This window comes from Anabas testudineus, chromosome 24 (genome assembly GCF_900324465.2).
Source record: "Anabas testudineus chromosome 24, fAnaTes1.2, whole genome shotgun sequence".
Classification (NCBI taxonomy): domain Eukaryota; kingdom Metazoa; phylum Chordata; class Actinopteri; order Anabantiformes; family Anabantidae; genus Anabas; species Anabas testudineus.
This window is the reverse complement of record NC_046632.1, coordinates 7,804,508-7,820,259: the sequence shown is the minus strand read 5'-3', so window position 1 is coordinate 7,820,259 and position 15,752 is coordinate 7,804,508. Positions and strand designations below refer to the sequence as shown.

Sequence of the window (15,752 nt, the reverse complement as noted above, 5' to 3'; positions counted from 1 at the left end):
ACTTTCTCCTCTCTATCTTGGAGAGGTGTGTGGGCTGAGCCTGATTTTACAGAAAGAAAGAAAGAAATACTTCAGAGGACATTGCTGAAAAGAGCTGCACATCTTTTGAGGATTTTTTCTGAAGACATTCAAAGTGTTTTAAGGAGGAACTAACCCTGATTCAGCTTTCCTGAAGAGAGTGTGTAACACATGGAAACAAATGGCAGATATCAGACCTCTGATGAGACAGTTTAAGGACTTTTAAGGAAGTGGACAATCTTTATCTTGTCTCCCTCCAACCTGTTTCCCGGAGCACTGTCATGGACCTAAGGTGATCTTTTTTCCCCCCCAAGTCATTTCATCATCTATCTAAGAAATCTTTGAAGACAACTGTTCTCCAGGGAAGCAGCAAATTCACTTTTGCTCAATTTGCTAAAAGGCTTTTTAAGCTGCATCATTCTGAAGGTTTTTAAAAAACATTACAGGCTATTTCATTACATTTGACTGGAACTGATTATTATACTTTAGGCTATTCTATGTCACTCATTTTCTATAGGTTTACACTAATGTTAGACAGCTTGTGAATGTTATTTATGTGCCTGTGAATGTGACCTAGATGGTGACTTTAAGCCAGCAGTTTACATGTACTGATGACATTTAGATAATTCTCTGGGGATCGCTGCTGGTAGTTTTTTGGTCCTTCACTGAATTGCTAATAATCTTCTTTATCCAGAAAAACAGTTCTTCTACAGAAAAAGATAATCACAGACTAGTTTAAGTCTTTATTCACTGAATAGACAGAGTAAATAAAGGAAGAGTGATGGCACAGAAAGAAGAAGGAACAGAGCAGGCCCCTGCTTTGTCCCTCTTTGTTAAGTCAGGAGAAAATCTAGGGGCCAAAACTGTGACCGGAACCTCTACAGCGGGCGGAGGAGTGGTGGTGGAGGTCAGGGAGAAGAAGGGACCTCTGCGGGCTGCGATACCCACAATGCCTTTCCCTCTGGCTGTCATCTGCCTGTTTCTGAACACCTTCATACCTGGACTTGGTGAGTTGGGAATTCCCCTTTTCGTTCTTCTTTGCATGCCTTTAAAAATAATATAAATAATGTTTCTAAGTAGTTTGAAGGTTTATTGTACAGTGGACAGGAACGGCTTAATTTCACTATTGAATTTAGGATGAAGAGTGAAGCTAAGTCGAATGATTCCTACACTGCTGGACAGTAAGGTGGGAATAAGAACCACATTTTTGTTGATTTAATTTTAAAAGCAGCCACTCATTTTAGTTTGTTCCCAAAAAAATTTCAAGTGGAGAAAAAAAAAAAGTGTGAGTCCCAGTTACAATAAGATTTGAGGATCATCTGCATAGAGGTAGACACTGATTTTATACGTTTTTTAAAGGTTAAACAAAATGGGCGGATGACCGAGCTCTGAGGGACAAAGCAATCATGTCACAATTAAATTAGAGCGCTCCCCCTTTAAATAATTGTTTTCCTTTCATTCTATGCTTATGTCTGTGGCCCTTAATAAAAGGAGTGTCAATAAAAAGACAGAATAAAGTGGCCAATTAAAGACACAAGAGAGCAAACGTGAGAGAAAGTAAACATGCAGAGTGGTCATCAAATTGGAAGACTCCCACAGACATGGAGAGTTTATAGCTGCGATACAAGCACGCATGCCAGCGAACAGAAAACTAAACAAACATGAAGAATTAAACAAATATCAGAGTGGAATGAAGAGTGACCATAAGAAAAGCAGCGACTTAAAAATAGTTTGCAAAAACAATCAGCAGTCTGGTAAAGTGAGATATTTTTACTCACTCTTGGCACTGGTGAAAATCTCAAGTCTGCCTATGCGTGGTTGCATATCCTAAATCCTTGTGTATCCCTGACTTCCAATAATAGTAAGTACAAATAAATAATAAACCTCTAAATTGTGTGTTCAATCCCACAAAGGATTGATGACATTTGAACTATGATGATACCACAGCATGATGAATTCACATGGAATAAAAGAAAAGTCTGATCTACTTCACTTACTGCAATTCATCCTGGTTTAATAATGGCACGATATGGAAAATCCATCTACAGCAATTGTCTCTCTGTCGGTCTTTTGATCCAGATGCACATGCTTTGCTCTTATTATGATGTCTCCCTCTGTCTTGCCTTTACCCCCTAATTTCCAGTTTTAATCCTACACTGTATGAATCTGTGTGGTAACATTATGCAACAACATCTGGTGGCTAAAGACACACAAACACTGACATACTCACACACACAGCGTGCGGCAGCATCCTCATTTGTACACTGCAAAAGCCTGTGGAGCCAAAATGCCACACACACACACACACACACACACACATGCACACATGCACACATCTATCATCAATCACACGCATTAACTATATAATCTTGTTTATCCACCGTCTTAAAGACACATCACAAGCTATACACGTCCAGATGAGCTCATGCGTGGTGACATGCACACACACACAGCCATTCACTAATCTAGATTAGTGCCGTGGTTTGGTTGAGGAGCAGTGATACAGAAATGGTAGCATGAAGTCAAATTTATTAAAGGAACGGCAGAATATTTATGAATGTGAGTACAGTGATGCAAAGACAACAGACAAGAATCATAGAGAACAACACAAATTTATGCATTTTCAATAGACTCGTGTCTCCATAGCAATCAGTAAGAACTGGGTCCATGGCTAAATAACCTATGACGTGTCCTCTCCGGCTCTTGGCTGCTGGTCGTAACTCTCTGGAGAGTCATGTTCGTGTGCTCACACTCCCTTCTTCTCCTCGTCTCTCTTCTCTTCCTCTGTGCGACTTCTCGGATTTGCCGAATTCGACGTGTCTTTTCGTTGATTGAATCTTTTTCTCAGTCAACGTGCATTTGGCTGCAACCTTTCCTACAAAAGCTGTCGGATTAGATTGTTTGATAAAAAGGGACGAAACACAAATTGAGTGAAATAATGGCTTTTTTTCCAGGCTTTTCTGACAGATCTGGTGCCCTGACATGTTGTCCCAACATTTATAAAAAAAGCATTAACACAACATCTTATCTAGGTGTGAGTGTGTGTGTGTGTGTGTGTGTGTGTGTGTGTGTGTGTGTGTGTGTGTGTGTGTGAGCACAAAGTGACTGTAGGTTTGTCTGAATGCCTTGACATTTCATTGAATAGCTGCAGCTAGTTACCATGACAACACTGACTAAAATGAACACAATACATGCAAGTGTGTGTGTGTGTGTGTGTGTGTGTGTGTGTGTGTGTGTGTGTGTGTGTGTGTGTGTGTCAATGTCGTTTGGGTCTAATTGACTGAGACTGAAAACAGCTTCTTGTTCTATTGAACCTGCAGCCAAAACGAAATTCAGAAATGGGCAATTGAATTTGCACAAGGTCAATTCAGGGGATTTGTAACAGTGTCTGGCTCCTTTTTATATCTGTAACATCTCAGTGATTAGCCCGCTATGCAGAGGAACATCAGGACTCCCTAAAATAAAAACAAAAACCACATGAACTGAAAGGCTCCTTTCAAAGGTGACAAAACCCGCCTAGTATCACAATCTAACAATTCCTTTACGTGAAACTATGATGGACTGCTGGTAGCAGACTGAATGTGGCTCCTGAAGTGAGACACTGTGATAGCTATGACTGAGCGCTCTCTGTTTTGTCACGTGCGTCTTTAGGAGTTCGTTAAAGGACGAGTTTGAGTCACACGTTCTTGCGTGAGGGTTTGGATTGAGATTGAAACCATTCTCAGCAAGGTGCGCTGACTGTGGAGCCCGAGCCACGACGGCTTTGTTCACCAGCATCTGCAAAGTCCCGCAACTAAAGCGCATATGTAGTTTTGTTTGATCATGCACTCTCACAAATAGACAGACAAGCAGAAAGTGACATTAGAAATGAGTCCACGAAATATAACTTGTTAAGGTTTAGTCACCTACACTAAACATACTTGATTATGGTTAGAAAACAGTGTTGGAGTGTCTACTCAGTGTGTGTGTTTCCACGCTCGGTGCTCTGCGCTGAGCAGGACAATTCAACCTGACAGCCTCATTCTCTCTGCTCCGCTTGTTGTAACTTTACATTAATCCTTCCTGATGTTACGTTGCCACAGTCTTAGATTGTCCCTGCAACGTAATGAAGACTGAGCAGAGATCTATTGGGGTGCCGTTAGTCAGTGTGGTGTAAACTCATTAAAGAGCTGTCAGCTCGTAAAATAATTACACGTAAAGGAAACTGCAGGTCACTACGGTTGGGTTACAGTCTTTACCATAAGAGGACTGGAAAGTGTGAGGCTTTGACACAGGGAGCTAAAATGAATGATTCAGCCCCTGGTGTGTGTGTGTGTGTGTGTGTGTGTGTGCGCGTGCACGTGTGTGTATGTGTGGTATGTGATATTGGAGACTCTGAATGCGTTTACTGGATCATGTTGACATCTTAGCCCTGGATGCTCGCAAATGTTTTTAGCCGAGTGCACTGGGAATTCTGTCTTTATGAGGACCAACTCCCTTCACCACAAATGTAAAAGTTAGTTAATTATCATGGATATTTGGAAATCAGCGTTATCGATTCACTTCAAGGGTTTGGGGATTTGCTTTTGACGCTTCTGTTGTTGATGATTTGGAATTCTTTGAAAGCCTCCTGCACTGATTTGCACTCAGTGATACAGTAACACAGTAATTTGATTAGTTTTACAGTGACTTCTCTGACTCTGCTTTGCCACACAAAAGACTGTTGGCCTTTCTTTGTCTTCTTACTTTCTTAAGTCTCCCTTTTATTCTCCTTCCCTTTCTGTCGTTCACACTCTTACACTCCATCATTAACCTCCCACACTACCAGTGGGTGCTCTGTGGAGCTCTCTGTTTAATTGTAGTCATTAGTCTGGGTAATATCTAGGCGCACGCACATAGGCACTGACACACACACATCTCCCACATGCAACATACAGGGGAGGATTCAGGAGGTTTTCACACATGGAGACATGTAGATTTCCAATGGAGAGTACTAAGATTTATCAAACCAGCAGAGACTGTGTTGAGCACACATTCATGCACAGCTGTCTTTGTAAGAGTTCAACAGCTTCAAGGTGTGGAGCAGTGAAATAATTAAACCAGTTCACTGCTTCGATGTTACCTGTGCGTTTGAATTAGTAGATTAATCAGTAATGAAAAGAACCACTAATTGCAGCCCTTAAACGTTTATAATCTTCACAGGCAAAGCAAATATCTAACTCTTCTAACACTTATATGATATAAAATCACTGTTCAGTGAACTCAACACACGTGTCAAGTACCTAACGCAGACCATGGAAGCTGAAAGCCATCCAGAAAAGCTGAAAAGTAACCACCAGACTGTATAAATCCTGGTTCACATGCCAAAAACTCAGATGGTTGTGATGTGTAACCATTCAGCCACCAGCTTGCTGTCAATCACGGCTCATTTCTGGAGGTGGGAAGCTCCACCAGCAGCCAGAGCATCTGCTGGTGGGTGTGACCTCTCCGACCTGAAAAATGTCTCTTGTCTGATCGGACCAAATCGGCTCCGGGTGGGAGCTCGTCAGTTGCTCTTTCTGTGAGAGGCTTGAAAGTAAAACTACACGCTGCATCTTTTTCATCTCTTCTTTTCCACACGTGCCCTTTTTAAACTTTTCCATAACTGCAGCAGTTACTATTCTGGCACGGTGCTTGTTTTTCCAGATGAGGCCATTGTAGGCCATGTGAAAATAAATATTATGGTGTTCATTCAGATTTGTTAGATATTCAGGGTGAGATTGTTATTATTTGTGTTTCCGTCTCCGTCTTCAGTGTACCTGCTACACAGAGACTGAGAAAAAAACAGTGATAACAAACCCCCGTCTACGTGAGTCAAGTTTGACTTTCCCTTGCTCTCAAGAAGCAAGATGCAGCTGGCAACCCGGATACTCCTCCGTCTCCCACTTGCTGTGTTATTTGAATTTCTCCAGTGTGATAGGAATGTAAGCAGAAGGCGAAAGGCCAAGGCCGAGATGTACCTGATGTGTCCACTAGGCAGTTTGTGGTTTGCATCCAGTATTCTCAGCGTTCAATTCAGTATTTGCCAACGAGCAGAAAAAAGAAAGAATGAGCTGATTCTCTGAATAATGCAGTAAGTGACATAGTTTTACTCTCAGTGTGACTTTCTGAATAAATACTAGTTAAATGGAGGAGTGGAAATAGTCCTGAACCCGTGGTGAGACTAATGACTTTGTGCATGGGACTAATCTCAGGTCAGTTTAGTGACAGTTTTATCAAGAACAACCACTGAAACACAGAATCCCACTGAGCTTGTTTATACTGTCTGAACGCTGCTTGAAGCTGATGTGTCTCATAAATATTTAGAACTGAATATGTACACATTTATACACGGCCCCCGGGCTCCGCTGATAAAGTGCACACAATGAAACCTGCAGTCATAAGAGTGATAACATGTATAATTTTACATCATTACCACTGAACCCCAGTAAGTTACCTTTATAGTCTTATATACTTTTATGGTATTAAAGTATTATAGTGCAGATGCTGTGCTAGATGCCAGTTCACTCTTACTGTTGTGAAAGTATGCACTTCAAAGTTGTTTGTGTGTTTATTAATATTTTAAAAGATACTGACTGAAAAGAATCTCTTTTTCACAATTTAATAACAGAGTTAGAAAAAGTCGCTGCTTATGACATAAGGTGAGCAACAAGCTGACAGCTGTGCCAACCTAGTGGCTCCACTCACAGCTGTGAATGAAGGGATGGATGTCACGTATGAAACAAGAGCTGATAGTGGGTCAGTGTGAGAAAATGCCCAAAACACACTGCAGACAGTTACAATTATAGCAGCGATAGTAGGCGATTCTAAATCTGTCATTAATAATATGAGGCAGCACCGAGATACAGAGAGTTAAAAATCATGTTTTATATATGTTCTGCTCCTGAGGAAACGTTGTCATGGAAACATCCTGTAATGAAATAATCTGATCAGTGTGCACCGAGACACACACACGCTTCTGTGTGTAACACATGCACACACACACACACACACACACACACACAGAGAGAACATTAACTGTATAATGAACAAGGCCTGGGAAGGTCCAGGTCTTGAGTTAATAGGATCAAGAGCGATACATGATTTCATTCAGGCAGACAAGGGTTGTCCACAGATACAGTAATCCAGTTTCAGCTCAGTCACAGTGGATATGAGCATCAATCTGTCTGCGCTCTTTTACATGGCATTGATCCGGTGCTTCCACGGCCAGGCGCTCACCAACAGTGGCCACTTTAATACTGACTCATTTGGTGCAGGCACGCGGAGTGGACAATGTGAGAAAACACGGCACAGACCAGCCTCACTGTGCTGAACCTGTAGTTTCTTCCAGGCAAAGACAACAGTGTTATTGTTTCTCGCCTTATGTACAGTATGATACACTAAGCATAGGGGTTGCTTATGCAGTTTTGGTCTAACTCCACCAATAAATTTACTTTGCAAGGCCAGTCAATTAGACAATTAGCAAACATTAGCTTCCTAACATGATAAATTAAGATGATTAACATGATAAACACCTGCTGAACATCATCTCATCGACATGTTAGTATGCTGATGTTAGTATTTAGCTCTAAGCACTGCTGTCAGTTACACTGTGCCATGTTTCCAGTAGACGAAAGCACATGTCTCATCCTGTTTATTTCACTGGAAATTCCACAGTCTGCTGTCTGGTATATTTCACTGAGTGGAACCAACCCAAGTTGGGCTAAACACATCATAGAGTCCAGTGCATGGATGTATAGTTTTTTTTACGTTTTTCAATCAGCTGTGCAGTTTTTACTTCTGCTGACAGGATGTTTTGCTGGTTTCGCCTCACAGGGACCTTCGTCTCAGCCTTCACCGTGCTGTGCGGAGCTCGCAGTGAGCTGATCTCCGAGCGAGGAGTGTGCTGCGTGTTCTGGCTCAACGTGGCAGCAGCCCTCATCCAGATACTGACAGCTGTTATCATGGTTGGATGGATCATGAGCATCTTCTGGGGAATGGACATGGTCATCCTGGCAAGTCAGTAGCTGTCGAGCTGTCTGTATCTTTCTGGCTGACACTTTTTATTTCAGCTTTTTTCAGCTTTTTTTTTTTTTTATTTGTTTGTCTCTATGTCTATATCAATTATATCATTTTATATAGTTTATTTTATTTAACTAAACATCTGTAGACGTTATATGTTAAGACCAACTCTTTGTTAGTGCTGATTTACTCTTGGGATTTGTCAACAATAAGCATAGGTATGTGGAGCTCTGAGATGAGATACTAAGTAATTTTAACACCTTCTCTGTCAGAAAGTAGTGTCTTCTCCTGAGGCAATGATGCATAAAAAAGTGCACAGAGAAACACACACACACACACACACACACACACACACACACATTTCGTCGTTCTCTTTCCTGCACCAAGGCAGCCTTTGAATTACCATAGTCCTGTCTTTGTGTGTATATATATATATATATATATATATATATATATATATATATATATATATATATATATATATATATATATATATGTATATGCGAGTGTGCCAGTAATTGTTGCATGTGCAACCAAACGTGCATAAGCATGTACGCCTGTAAGAATGTGTACAGTAATTGTGCGTGCGTGTGTGTGTGTGTGTGTGGGAGTGAGCAGCCGCCCCGCCACCCCCCCGGTGTGTTTTTGTTCACTACTCTCCTTTGGGCACGTGTCTTATTCAACTGTTGCTGCTTGAATCTATACTTCTGTCTGCACTCGCATGTCTAGCAGCTTATTGGAATTTGTATTGAATATGAAAATCATTTCCCTGTTAGCTACTGAAGGCCAGATTCTCTTACTCAAATCCTGCGTTGCTTCTAAGTCAATTATTTTTCAATTATTCATCACAGCAAAACATGTCTTGGTAGCTCGGGGAGTTATGTTCTCATTCAGCTATTCCCTCTTTCTTGCCCCTTGCAATGAATCACTCCTTAATGTGGCATATTTATCTGCTTTCTCCTTCGCTCTCTAATAAGCCTGTGTTGCATGTGATCAATGAATTCCTTCTTTCTATCCCTACTTCTCTTCTTTCTCCTTCTAACTAATGATCGTGGTATTATCTTCCTCCCACTGATCGCTTTCCTTCTGCCTGTCTTTCTGTCCAATGTTTGTTCCTATTTGATCTGCCGTATCCTTTCTCCCTCTTGCTCACATTATTCCTCCCACTCTCTGCCTGCCCCCCAGTCTCCCTCTCCGCCTCAGTTTCTTCTTCAGTTTTTTTTTTCACTCGTATCATCTCCCTCTGTTCCCGTCTCCATCTCTTTCTGCTCATCGATCCGGCACAACCAGAGCTGTGCTGCTGTATTTATGTTCATTTGATCATGTAATGTATCCGAATCAAAGCGAGGTCAGATGATGTTGACAGAGGCCTTTTTTCCCCCCTTCAAAGATCCTCGAATACAGTGGAAAATTCTCTTTTTGTCCAAAAACCTTTTCAACACAGTGAACATCACAACAACACATAAAATGTTTGAAATTGTTCAACAGTGCATCACTAACTGTCTCTTTTCTGTCTCTTCTCTCCTCCAACCACTCTCCTTCATGACCCAAAGTTTCTGATGGTACGTGTTTCTTTTTGCTCATCACTGTTAACAGAGTTGTTATGAGTACTGTGTGATGTAGAAGCCTGTCACTGGTACAGTCAGTGTAACATGTCATCTTCACTAAATTCAACATGAACAATAAGTAAAAAAAAAAAGTGAAACCTACAGTGTGCACTTACCCTTCTTTCTTTCTTTTCTGCCTTTGTTGGCACATTACTGTTTGTTGGCGTGTAACTCCCACCAACTGCTGATCAGTGGAACAGTGTGAAACTCTCTGCAGGATTGTGTATCACGGAGTGCAAATGCCACCAAACAGGGACCTAGTCATCAAAACACAGCCCAATAGAGCTGCTAGTAGATAAAAAAATCCATGGCGTGTCGTTAAATTAAAGATAATATAGTTCACAGCACCTACAAGCAGTCTAACATATGTTTCTTTCCTCTTGCTCTGTGTGCATGTCACTGTCCTCTTCCTGTAGGCTGTAGGGACCAGGGAATTGCCCAAGATGTCTGAGGGATGTGTCAAGTTAGCTGACGGATCACACGGACTGTTTGACCTCTTCAACCCCACTGAAGCCTGACAGAGCTCTTCACCTTTACGGTGACCTGCCAGCTGACAGCACAATCAGAAAGTGACTGCTCCACATGAAAATGTGTCTGTGTTGGCTGCTGACTGGTCAACACCATTTACAATCTGGAGGAACAGGTGGGGGGAGAGGGGGGGGTCTTAAACCGTACAATCACAGGAAATACAGTGGATAGGAAAACAGACATATTTGTATATTGTAAATATTGTGATTTTTGAATTCTGTCTTTTATTTGACTGAAACTATTAATCTGTTAAATATTTAGGTCAACTACACGTTTCCTACATAATACACGGAGATAAGTGAAGAACAGAGGAAACATTTTCTAGCATGATGGTGCGAAATAATGAAGACAGTTTTGTATTCTGTGTTTCTGGCTTGTGAATTTTGCCAAATGCTAGTTGAAAATAATCTATATCACCAGATGTTGTACATAAAGTATTGGTGTAACTAGTGTTTAATAATGCATTACGTGGACTGAAAGCAGTTCAACATGAGCTGAACCCTTCCCGGAGAGTTAACGAGAGTAGGCAGCAGCAGCAGGGGCCAGTGACAAATTGTTTCCAACAACTTTCACAGTCTGAGCAGGATGTCATGGGAACTCTAGTGTCTACTACGGCTCTAGTTACTCCTCTGTCAGCTATGATGTCTAAAACTATTAGACTATTATGATGCTACAGGCAGGTGTGATCGTGATGTCATGTTGACCTCTATATTACTCAATTATTTTAGATGAAAATATGTATGAGCTGAAATTGTCACGTGAGGCGGTCATCATCTTCAGTCGTCATCAGTCTGCTGTATGTAGTGTTGTGCTGGACCTGTCCCGCTCAAAAAGAAGACATCACCAAGCTCGAATCCACAGTCAGAATACCTCATGATACATTAGATAAATAATACTCATAGTGTAAGCTAAAACTGTCATAGATTGAATACAGCCTATGAAACACATCTCCAATCCAAACCACCTCCATCCACATTTACATTATGTTGTTGATCCTACTTACTGGACCAATCAGTCTTCTATCAGGGGAGAAGCAGGTGTTTCCCATCATACCCTGAGGTCCTGCAGTTGGCAGATAGCAGCTATATGGTCAGTATGTATTTACATACCAGCATACCTTCATGGTTTGTCTTGGTCAAGCCAGAGAGTTTTTACTGCTATAGACGTAGCTGCCACTCTTAAACCAGTTTATATCTGTGTTTGAGGTCATAGGATTAATGATTAATTCCTTTGTCAAATAGACATGCTAATGCTCTGAAGAAGCACAATACATACACTTTAATTGGTGCTAAACATGATCAATCTCCCCTGAATTGGTAGAAAAACTGTGTTGAGTGACAAAATAAAAGCCAGATTTGTACAGTAAGGTTCATATTTCACTAAATCCTAGAGTCACTGTGAGCAGAACCAGGAATTATTCAAGCATGTCTTCCTTTGGAGCATGTGATCAAGCTAAAAATGGCTCTGATACTTAATATTCAGTATAGAAAGTCTGAATCATAACTTAATTATGATGAGGGGATTTGCGATGCCTCAATGCTATGGTAACAATATTTTTCTTAGTAGTGTTTTAATGAAGTGTGTCAAAGTAAACATGCTTCGTCTCCCACTTGGTCAAAATGCGTACTATCCTAAAACAACAGAGATGTGTTAAAAAAAACGACTGATCAATCCAGATAATTTATTTAATTACAATTTTGATATGTCTTAAAAATGTAAATGAATGGATGTTACACATTATTGTATCTAATTAACAGGTCTTGAAATATTAGTGGGCCTGTAGAGAGCCATAGGCACCACCCTGTCTCTCACGTTGTGACAAAGATAGTTACTGTCACCGCGTTTCGACAGCTGCTTTCGGCTCATTTCCATTCATTAAGGAGAGTCTTTGTAGAACAACAACTCCCATAATCAGCTCCAGTAGGAATATTTAAAGCAGAAACTCCTAAGGTTGTTGAATTTATGCTTTTGTGTTGAGTACAAAGCCAAAATGTGTACATGATATATTCTGTGTATATATCCATGTGAGTGTTTATATTTATGATAAGTTGTGCAATATGGACATATGAATCTATACATGGCAATTCATAAATAAAGAGTGACAACTGTATTATCTACTCAACTCAAAAAGGATGTGTAATATCTAGCACAACTATATTGTAATTGTTATTCTAAACCAGGATATTACCGCGGCACCATACTACTTTGTGTTGTCTGTATCAGAGAGTATCAGGTTCCTGTGTTTGCAGGATGAGAGCTGAGTAATAAGTTACAACTGGGAGATTGGACAAATGTGGGTCAGACTCTGGAGATGCCGCGCAGCCTTCCTAAAGAAAGGTTTAGACACATTTTTTATTTATGGCTTAATTTCTAACATTGTTTGTGCCTCAATCAACAGAAATGTTCCTCAAGTTTACACACTTCTCATAATGGCTACAGTATATCATCATTTTTTCCAGGATCCCTGCAGGTCTTCATTCTATTCAGTATCTTACCCAAAGGACTTTTACTAGTACTACTGCATTTTGGATAACAATATTATTGTTTCTATGTTTTGTTGTGTTGTACAGACGTTTGTAACAGTGATGACATTTTATGCCTTACAAATGACCGGTGTTCTCTTTATGTAGCAGTGGTGCTGCAGTTTCTTTCATTTTTTATTTTGTGGTGGGGGGCAGTTTGGGTGCACTTTATACATCTGAAATAACTACTATCGAGACGCTTCATTATAATAAGCCTTTTAGACTTAAACTTTGATTGTGCTTTGTGTTTTGGAGAGTGCTGACTAATTGTAATTGAGTTCTATAATGATGGTGTTGTACTGCCATGTACAGTTTTTGCATGCATATGACTAGAGACTAACAGACACACACAGACATTGTTATTTTAAAATCGTAGCTTAATTCTGTGGCTTTGCAATATTGCTTTTATTTTAAGACAATTGAGGTGACTAATAGAAAATCTACTTGTCATTGAATGGTGGATGTTTTGTTTTATTACTGTTATTTAATGTAAATTAGTATCACTCAGAAAGTTTTCCAGTGCTTCGCACGCTGACGCCTGAGCTCACTTCAGTCTCCTAACTGCAGATTTAGTGCCCTGCTCAAGGACTCCTCAGAAGTGACTGTTGGGAGAGGACTTATTTTTTTTTTATAAACCAATCCAGTTGATGGGACTGAGGATTGAGGAGATTGTTTATCCAAAGGATTTGAGCCATTCAGCCGTCACCGTTTCTAATAGAAAAATGCTCAGCGATCACAGAGTAGCACTTATTCTTGTGCAGTATATGAGTATGTGCAAATGTCTATGTAAATAAATTTGTGACTTAACAGCTGACTCTTGAATTCTACACTGCCACATGATGGAGTCACAGGAGCACTTGATTTTTATCTACATCCTTCTTATTCATTGCTCGCATTAAATATAAATGCGTCATCCGGGTGATGCATCTGTTTGTGCATACATTCTATATGCTTGTTCTTCTTTGTCAAGACACTCTGAGAAGCAGACAGTTCCTGGTTGATGGAAGACACACTGCGAACAGTTGTCTGCTCTGACAAAAAACATGAAACGATGGCATACCGGCATTGTTATGAGCATGTAAGCATGGCTGCAGAAGATTTGCTATTTCATTTTGCTTGTTTTAATAGTTTTATCATGCACTATATATATATATCTCCTGTACCATTATTTTAGGCTTAGCTGCCTCTGTCTGCACATAAAAGCAAGCAGACTGAAGAGTTAAAGCATCACATTTTGCAGGAAGGTTGGTCACGAGGCAAGGAGCAATTCATTATCTTTCCATAAAATTGGTAGCATTTGCCTTTAGGAGGTTCCCATTAAAAGGAGTTCTCATTAAAAACACACCCACACACAAAAGAAGAAGTAACAGTCCAATATCTTCCCCAGTGAAACCCCTGCTGGATCATTTCTAATTTAGACAATGTGGCCTCAGTCACTGCGGGTACGAATACAATGTGTGAATCTTGAGTTAGTAATGAAGCAGGAAGTAGGTGAAAACCTGTCATATCTAGGAACAGCTCTGCACGGTGCCACGCAGGTCAGGTTTTTTTACATGAGGTGAGTTGATGTGACTTAGCAGAAAGACTACTGAATTTCTTCATTATCCCATAATAAAATTATAGCTAATCTGTTTCCATGGCAACATTCAAAACAGCTTCAGTATCATCTTCACGTGGATGCTGGTGATGAGGACAAAAGTTGGTAATGCTGTATTGTGGTGTGTTTTGTGTCCAGACGTGCTGGCTGTCCTCTGTCACCAAATAAGGATTTGTCACAACCAGGTGCACAACATCCACCCTCACACTCCCACCCTCCTCCCCGTAGTGTAAACACGACCACAGTTGAGCTGTTTCCATCTCATCTCGGCGAGTCACACTGTCAAAACACATTTAGGTCACCGAGATGTAACACAGTGGCAACGGCGGTTAGAAAACCTCTTTCACCTGGCACACCAGCGGCACTAACTTCAACCGGTTCCAAACTTGTATTCTGAAAACGAAAAATCTTTTTCTTTTTTTACTTTTGTTTTTTTTAACTATCTTGGGTTTTGACCTCCAGACTCACATCTCTGAGAGACCTGGCTGGGAGTCAAATGTGGTTTCTAGAGTACAGTTTTAGACAATTTATTCTGGGAAAACAGATGACATCTGGTTGGAATTAATGAAATAGCATGATGCTCCTGGCAAGCTTATGCCTCCATAAGAACATTAAATCCTTGCAGAATAAAAGATTTAATCCGACATGCAGGTGTGTGCACACCTAAAGATCGTTGTTGCTTTGTGGAATCGCTTTTCACTTAAACTGCTGCCACGTATTCGAATATAGTCTAATAAAGTAGAAACTACCATGAAACCACAACTTCAAGCTGGTCATGTCTCATTCTCATTTAATTGAGACGTCAGTATTTCGGAAACTGCTGAAGCTCTTCAGAGCTGTGAGCAGCCGGTTGTAAACACAACAGCGCCGCATGCTGCACACTGACGTGAATTACAACAAGCTGTGAGTTCAATGCTTTACTTTAATAGTGCACGGGCGCATTACTGGATACAGTGTTTTCCAAGCAAAGACAAAAGTCTCCTAGCATGTGTACGTGTGTGTCCACACACACACTCGGCCTTGCCCACTGGATTTCCTCTGTGCACCAGTAGTGGCATGATTCACTTGCCCAGAGGTCTACCATGTATACGTGTATATATTTGCGTGCTCCTTTCCCAGGCTCTGTGCCAGTTCCTTCACAGCTGGCCAAGACATTACTAAATAAGGAAGACAACCTCTGTAAGCCTGGACTGTGTTTTGCTTCTTCTCCTTTAAACACGTATTACAACCTCTTAACCTGCAAGTATGTGAATAAAATGAGGGTGTGAATAAACCTGAAGTTCTGCACTATAGTTTCATGTTCATCTTTTGATTTTGAACAAATATGTTTTCCACAAATTATTCTTGAGAGGGGGAATTGTACATACACGGAAATATGTTAAACAGCACTCACACACTTTGATGCTTATGTGAAGATCCTATCCTAAAATGACAACACACAGACGCAGAGCCAGACGAAAA

The 15,752-nt window shown here is 40.6% G+C and overlaps 1 protein-coding gene across 2 annotated transcripts; it reads left to right on the top strand.

Moving 5' to 3' along the window:
* stum (stum, mechanosensory transduction mediator homolog) lies at positions 1-13,468 on the top strand. Of its 2 annotated transcripts, XM_026340679.1 has the most exons (4): positions 1-1,025; positions 7,852-8,034; positions 9,591-9,599; positions 10,061-13,468. In XM_026340679.1, the coding sequence occupies exons 1-4, from the start codon at positions 800-802 to the stop codon at positions 10,093-10,095; spliced, it is 453 nt and encodes a 150-aa protein (XP_026196464.1). In that variant the 5' UTR covers positions 1-799; the 3' UTR covers positions 10,096-13,468. The 2 variants fall into 2 exon arrangements, with proteins under 2 accessions (XP_026196464.1, XP_026196465.1); XM_026340680.1 differs by lacking the exon at positions 9,591-9,599.
* The last annotated feature ends 2,284 nt before the right edge of the window (positions 13,469-15,752 follow it).

Bases quoted from the DNA above. Each gene is read 5' to 3' on its own strand.
- stum (XM_026340679.1), top strand. From the start codon at position 800: ATGGCACAGAAAGAAGAAGGAACAGAGCAGGCCCCTGCTTTGTCCCTC. The intron at 1,026-7,851 runs GTGAGTTGGGAA...TTCGCCTCACAG, and splicing joins CACCTTCATACCTGGACTTG to GGACCTTCGTCTCAGCCTTC.